Consider the following 7,500-nt stretch of genomic DNA (forward strand, 5'->3'; position numbering starts at 1 on the left):
GAGAAAGAAACAGAGGAAAGAGAGATAGATAGATAGATAGATAGATAGATAGATAGATAGATAGATAGATAGATAGATAGATAGATAGATAGAGAGAGAGAGGGGAAAAGAGAAGGATAGAGTAAGAGAAAGGGGAGAAGAGTAAAGGAGTGGAAGAGTGAGAAGGAATAAGTGAGGAAGTAGAGAGGATGAAATTGAGAGGGGGTAGGAGAAGGAGAAAGAGATGGATGAAATATAAGAATAAGAGAAAGAGGTAGAGATGCAAAAAGAGAAGAAAAAGATAAAGAGAAAGAGAGAGACAGAAAAAAAAGAGAGAGGAAAGATAGAGAAAAGAGAGAAAAAAGAGAGAAAAGAAAAAGGAAAGAGAGAGAAGAGAGGGTAAAGAGAGAGAAAGAGAGAGAGAAGAGAGGGAGAAGAGAGAGAGAAATAAGAGAGAGGGAGATGAGAGAGAGAAGAGAGAGGGAAAAGAGACAGAGAAGAGAGAGAAGAGAGAGAGAAGAAAGAAAGAAAGAGAAAGCGAAAGATAAAAATAAAGAGAGAGAGAGAGAGAGAGAGAAAGAAAGAGAGAGAGAGGTATATATAAGAGAGAGAGAGAGAGAGAGAGAGAGAGAGAGAGACAGAGAGAGAGAGAGAGAGAGAGAGAAAGATGAGAGATAGAGATAGATAGAAAGAGAAAGATAGATAGATAGATAGAGAGAGAGAGAGAGACGAGAGAGTGAAATTCTAGCAAGGCCGAATGTAACAATGTGCATTAACCATATGAATATTATCATACAAGTTAATACTATATATTTCAGCCTTATTATCTAGCTTCTCTATTTTGCCATTTCTCTCCTACACGAATACATAAATAACCTCTTTAATTTCCGTGTCTTGCAGTGCCCACAGCCCGTATCTTGGGTTCACCCGAACGGTATGTATACAGGGGTTCAACCATCAACCTGACATGCATCATCAACCATAATCCGGAGTCTGCTACTGAGATCTTCTGGTACCATAACAACAAGGTATGGTGGTGGCTTGGTGTTAGTCGAGATGGTAGCTGGTTGTCAATAGATCATGTGTGGAAGAGTAAGATGGTGAAAATGGTAAATGGATATGTTATATGTTGATGGATATGTTATAAAAAGCTTGATGTAAATGGTTTGATGTTGTTTATGTGTGGTAAAGGTACTGATAGAATGAATTAGAATTGTGTTATTAAAAGAGTTATAGGGTATTTAGTGATTGTGAGGTCTGATCATCATAAAAAGAGGTAAAATATAAAGAGAAAAAAATAGAATAAAGAACAGAAAATAGGAGCATATAGAAAGAATAAAAGATCAAAAGATATGATATATATATATATATATATATATATATATATATATATATATAATTTGGTTATATACACACACACACACACACACACACACACACACACACACACACACACACACACACACACACACACACACACACACACACACACATATACACACACACATATATATATATATATATATATATATATATATATATATATATATATATATATATATATATATATATATATATATATATATATAACATACAAAGGAAGCGAGGGTCAAGAGTGTGTACATCGACGAATCTTTATTATCTATAACGTTAAGGTGAGGAACAAAAGGCACGTCATTCTGTCATGTCACCTGGACATGTAATTTTGGAACACCAGAAGGATTATCAGAAGGTGTCAACGAACATACAACACACACCTATTCTCTCTTCACTTCTATTCTCACTAAATATAGTCACCGGAGAGGATTAGTCGCACTCTTATTCCTAATCCGTAATGTGATTTATTTTATTTTATTTTTACGGATACCAACTGAGCAGTGTGGCTTGATAATCCTTTGACTGGGTTTTATATCTATATCTATCTATCTATCTATATATACACACACACACACACACACACACACACACACACACACACACACACACACACACACATATATATATATATATATATATATATATATATATATATATATATATATATATATATATATATATATATATATATATATATATGAATATGTTTGTCACTCGATTAATTATTTTTCTATCTTTCTACCTATCAGTATACATACCCACCCACTCACTCACCCGTGCATGATAAAGCTGACCTATATAGATAACGGGTGTTCAAATCCTAGGTCAAAGGTTAGCACTGGAATGGCCGCCTATCTCACCTACACATTCTAAATTTTATTCCCTTTTTTCTCTCTCTCTCTCTCGTCTATTTACTTTAGCAATTGAAGTTTGTTGAGTTGTCAAACACAGCTGGAGGCAGTTTTCACGTAAAGGTTGATTATGTGTTATGGTGTGATTTACTGAAAGAGAGAACTGATATATATAATCATTTCTCTTTTCATAGAATTTTTATAAAAGAAATGATTAATGTTATATAGTTCAGTGTGACCTTTGCTCCACACAAACACAAGGTAGTCTGACCTTTTGCAAAGCCTTCAGAGAAAGCCTATGGCATTAATAACGCTTGTATTAATAGCATGGTGTAGTTGAAATACATATACGTATGTATGAGATACTCGCGTTTATACATTTGGTGATTATGATTGTCTTTCACAAAGGTCATATATCTCTTTTTCACAAAGAGATATATGGCGATTGGAAAAAAAGAAAGAAAGAAAAGAAAGAAAAGAGAGTAAGAGAGAGAAAGAAAAAGAAAGAAAGAAAGAAAAGAAAATATATAAGTATATATATACATATATAGATTCCCTAACAACTCAAATCGTTTATATAAGCCAGCATTTGGACAATACCAAATCCTCTCCAAATAATGTATATATATACTTGGCAACACCAAACATCTAACACTCCACCTCTGCCCCTCCCCAGGGGATTATTTACGGTGACCAAAATTATATAGCTATGGATCTATAATTCCGTCCTTCCTGTTCCCCCCTCCCCCTCCCCTCCACCAGGGAATCCGCTAAAACAACCAAAACAACTTGCCACTCCCTTCTTCATGTGATGATCTGCGACGCCTACGCCCACGAGAACTGCAATTATATTACTATATATTTAGCACTAAATCCAGCACCTAATCCTCTAAATCAGCAATAATATATAAATATATATATATATATATATATATATATATATATATATATATATATATATATATATATATATATCTTACTTGTTTGCCAACATATCCATCCGGTAACTCATACATGGATGGTTATACGAAAACCACTAATTTAATTCATAAATGTCTGTCACCATATTCACTAACCAAAACAACCGGAATTTTACATGTTTCCTGTCCCGTCTTTACCCACTCCCCTATGTGACCAACTGCGACAACCAAAACAACCATAATGCTCCGCCCACGTGTCAACCACACTGCCCACCCCCTGCCTCCCTCCCTCCCTCCCTCCCTCCCCCCAGGTGATCTACTACGACAACCAAAACAACCACTCACCCCACCCCCGCCTCCCTCCCTCCCTCCCCCCAGGTGACCAGCTACGACAACCTCCCTCCTCCCCCAGGTGACAACCAAACAACCGCGCTCCCCCCCCCCCTTCTCCCTCCCCCCCCCAGGTGATCAACTACGACAACCAAAACAACCAAAACAACCATTCTACCCCCCCCCCTTCTCCCTCCCACCCCCAGGTGATCAACTACGACAACCAAAACAACCATTCTAACCCCCCCCCCTTCTCCCTCCCACCCCCAGGTGATCAACTACGACAACCAAAACAACCCCTCACCCCCCCCCCCCGCCTCCCTCCCTCCCCCAGGTGACCAACTACGACAACCAAAACAACCAAAACAACCACTCTAACCCCCCTCCCCCGCCTCCCTCCCTCCCCCAGGTGATCAACTACGACAACCAAAACAACCACTCTAACCCCCCTCCCCCGCCTCCCTCCCTCCCCCCCCCCCCCCCCCCCCCGCCTCCCTCCCTCCTCCCTACGACAACCACCCCTCCCCCTCCCCCCCTCCCCCCAGGTGACCAACTACGACAACCAAAACAACCACTCACCCCCCCCCCCGCCTCCCTCCCTCCCCCAGGTGATCAACTACGACAACCAAAACAACCAAAACAACCACTCTAACCCCCCCCCTTCTCCCTCCCTCCCTCTAACCCCCCCCCCCCCCCCCCCTCCCTCCCCCAGGTGATCAACTACGACAAAACAACCACTCTAACCCCCACCCTCCCTCCCCCCCCCCCCCCCCCGCCTCCTCCCTCCCCCAGGTGACCACCCCCCTCCCTCCCTCCCTCCCTCCCCCCAGGTGACCAACTACGACAACCAAAACAACCACTCACCCCACCCCCGCCTCCCCCTCCATCCCCCAGGTGATCAACTACGACAACCAAAACAACCAAAACAACCACTCTAACCCCCCTCCCCCTCCCTCCCTCCCCCAGGTGACCAACTACGACAACCAAAACAACCAAAACAACCACTCTAACCCCCCTCCCTCCCTCCCCCAGGTGACCAACTACGACAACCAAAACAACCAAAACAACCACTCTAACCCCCCTCCCCCGTCTCCCTCCCTCCCCCAGGTGATCAACTACGACAACCGTGACAGCCGAGTGAGTGTCATCACGGACCGCGGCGCCGTCACGAAGACCATCCTGCTGATCCACGACGCCCACGACGGGGCCACGGGGACCTACTCGTGCGTGCCCTCGCCCTCCGCCACCGCCTCCGTCAGGATACATATCCTTAATGGTCAGTGTCTGTGTTGTGTGGCTTGTGTTTTGTTTGGTCTGTGGGCGTGTTTGTTTTTTTGTCGTCTGTGTTTCTTTGTCTTATTTGTATTTGTGGATTTGTGGGTATCTGTTAGGTATCGTTGAAAGGGCGTTAAAAGATTCACGCAGATACACAGGCACACATACCAACAAACCAACACACACATACACATACACACACACCCAACCCACCCACCCACCCACCAGCACACACACACACACACACACACACACACACACACATTAACACACACACACACACAAATACACACAAACACCCCCTCCCTCCCCCAGACACACACACACACACACACACACACACCCCCCCCCCCCCCCCCACACACACACACTCACACACACACACACACACACCCACAAACACACACACAAACACCCTTCCCCCCCCCCCCCCCCACACACACACACACGTACAGAATCACAAGCTAAAAGTATGAGAACCGTGACATTATAAAACGCATTTAAACCACCCATGACATATATATATATTTTTTAAAAGCCTGTACGTATCTCCCTCGTGCTAAATCCATCAAATTGATAAAAAGAAAGCAAGGAAATAAATGATTCGAGATGACACTGAATTAAAATCTGCACAAAAAAGGGGGGAGGAAATTTTAAATCCAAAGCTAAAATATTGCGAAGTATTTGCTCAACTCGTGTGTCTAATTGAATACAAATATCAGGGAATTAGTGTAGCCTACAGAGAGGTTGTTGTTGTAATGTTTGTGTCGGCCTTTATTTGTCGAAAGTTAATTGTCCTTTGTACATGAATTGATTATTCTTTTTTCTTTCACTCTCTAAATAGTTATCGAAATGTGTGTTTTTTCCCCTGGATTTTTTCCTAAGGAGAAATTGAAATATATCTATCTATCTTTGAGTCTATTTTTCTATCAATGTCTATCTATCTATCTATCTATCTCTATATATCTTTTTATCTCTGTCTTTATATATATATATCTTTCTATCTATCTATATGTATATCTATCTATCTATTCATCTCTCTCTCTCTCTCTTTCTCTCTCTCTTTCTCTTTCTCTCTGTCTATCTGTCTGTCTGTCTGCCTGTCTCTCTCTCTCTCTCTTTCTTTCTCTCTCTTTCTCTCTCTCTCTCTTTCTTTCTCTCTCTTTCTCTCTCTCTCTCTCTTTCTTTCTCTCTCTTTCTCTCTCTCTCTCTCTTTCTTTCTCTCTCTCTCTCCCTCTCTCTCTCTATCTATCTATCTATTTTATCTATATCTATCTATCTATTTACCTATCTACCTATCTTTCTATCTATATATTTACATTAGAGATTGAATGATACTTTTCCTCCTTACGTAGGAAAGTCGTCTGAAGTCTCACTTGCTTTTATCCTTTGTTTCGAGAGACAATATGTCATAAAAAATAGTTCAAAGTTTTTTTTATAGGAAAGGGAAATTAAGTGTATAGTAAAGAAAAAAGATACCATCAGCACAAAAAACAATTTGTGATTATCTTTATCTATCTATATATTCAAATTTATATCTATTTATTTATCTCTTCGTTGTCTAATTATGTTTGTCTAAATCCATCTATATGTATATATCTATTTATTCACCTTTTTTCTATATTTGTCTATATATCTGTATCTATTTCTCAATCCATCTATCTATCAATCAATCTATCCATCTATCTGTCTATCTACCTAGCTATCTATATTTATTAAATTATATACCTATCTATCTATCTGAACTTTCTATCTATCTGTATTTATTAATCTATCTGTAGATATATCTACCTGTATCTATCTATCATCCATCTGTATCTACATATCTATCTGTATCTATCTATCTATCTATCTATCAATCAGTCGCTCTATATCTATCTATCTATCATTCAGTCGCTCTATATCTATCTATCTATCAAACAGTCGACCTCTCTATCTGTGTCTATTGATCTATCTACTTGTATCTATTAATCTATCTATAAATCTATCTATCTATCTACCTACCTATCTATCTATCTATCTATCTATCTATCTATATATCTATCTATATATCTATATCAATCTTACTATCTATCTATCTATGTATTTTATCTACATACCTACCTACCTACCTATCTATCTATCTATCTACCTATATCAATCTTACTATCTACATCTACCAATCTATTAATCTATCTGTCCCACCCTCCAGAAGAAAATATATATCTAAGGCATTCCTTTTTCCTAGGAGATTCTACCGCTGCCATCTTGACGAATGCCGGATGCCCTCGCCAGCTGGGTCACGCTACATTCACGTTCGCTCTTACCCTCCTCACCTGCCTGCTCTGTGACGTCACACTCCATAGCGCCCTGAAGTGAAAGATCTGATATATTATTTTTTAATCACTTTACCTTATCGTATACAGATATTATATATATATCTATTGATGTTTTATAAAGGAGAAGAAAAAAAGAGAGATTTTCTACTTGTATATCAGTCTCAATGAAGTTGATAAAAGGAAGTTTGGCAGTTTTTGTCTAACCTTCTCTCGAGAAATAAAAAAGTTATTTTGTCTATATATGAAATTACGAAGAAAAATGAACCCTGTTTTGATTTTTTTTAAATCCTAAAACGAAACTGACAAAAAATATATGTTCGAAAACAGACAAGAAAAAGATATGTTTAAAGATTATGATGAAATTATATCCAAGACCAAATTATAAAAAGGAAGATAAAAAGCTTTCTAATCACACACACAGGAAAAAAAAAAAAAAAAAAAAATGAGCGT

The 7,500-nt window shown here is 39.4% G+C and overlaps 1 protein-coding gene across 4 annotated transcripts in view; it reads left to right on the forward strand.

Annotated features, from left to right (window-relative positions):
- Positions 1 to 7,233, forward strand: part of LOC122252628 (zwei Ig domain protein zig-8) — a 49,584-nt gene extending 42,351 nt beyond the window's left edge. For 3 of the 4 annotated variants that reach the window (XM_086538339.1, XM_086538338.1, XM_086538337.1), the window contains 3 exons: positions 880 to 1,007; positions 4,565 to 4,733; positions 6,960 to 7,233. In XM_086538339.1, the coding sequence (XP_086394465.1) occupies positions 880 to 1,007; positions 4,565 to 4,733; positions 6,960 to 7,090 (428 nt within the window). In that variant the 3' untranslated portion in view covers positions 7,091 to 7,233. The remainder of the gene's footprint in view (positions 1 to 879; positions 1,008 to 4,564; positions 4,734 to 6,959) is intronic. The other variant, XM_086538340.1, reaches the window with a different exon arrangement.
- Positions 7,234 to 7,500: the final 267 nt, after the last annotated feature.

This window comes from Penaeus japonicus, unplaced genomic scaffold (genome assembly GCF_977035675.1).
Source record: "Penaeus japonicus unplaced genomic scaffold, GWHDUDI00000001_assembly GWHDUDI00000007, whole genome shotgun sequence".
In the NCBI taxonomy this organism is placed as follows: domain Eukaryota; kingdom Metazoa; phylum Arthropoda; class Malacostraca; order Decapoda; family Penaeidae; genus Penaeus; species Penaeus japonicus.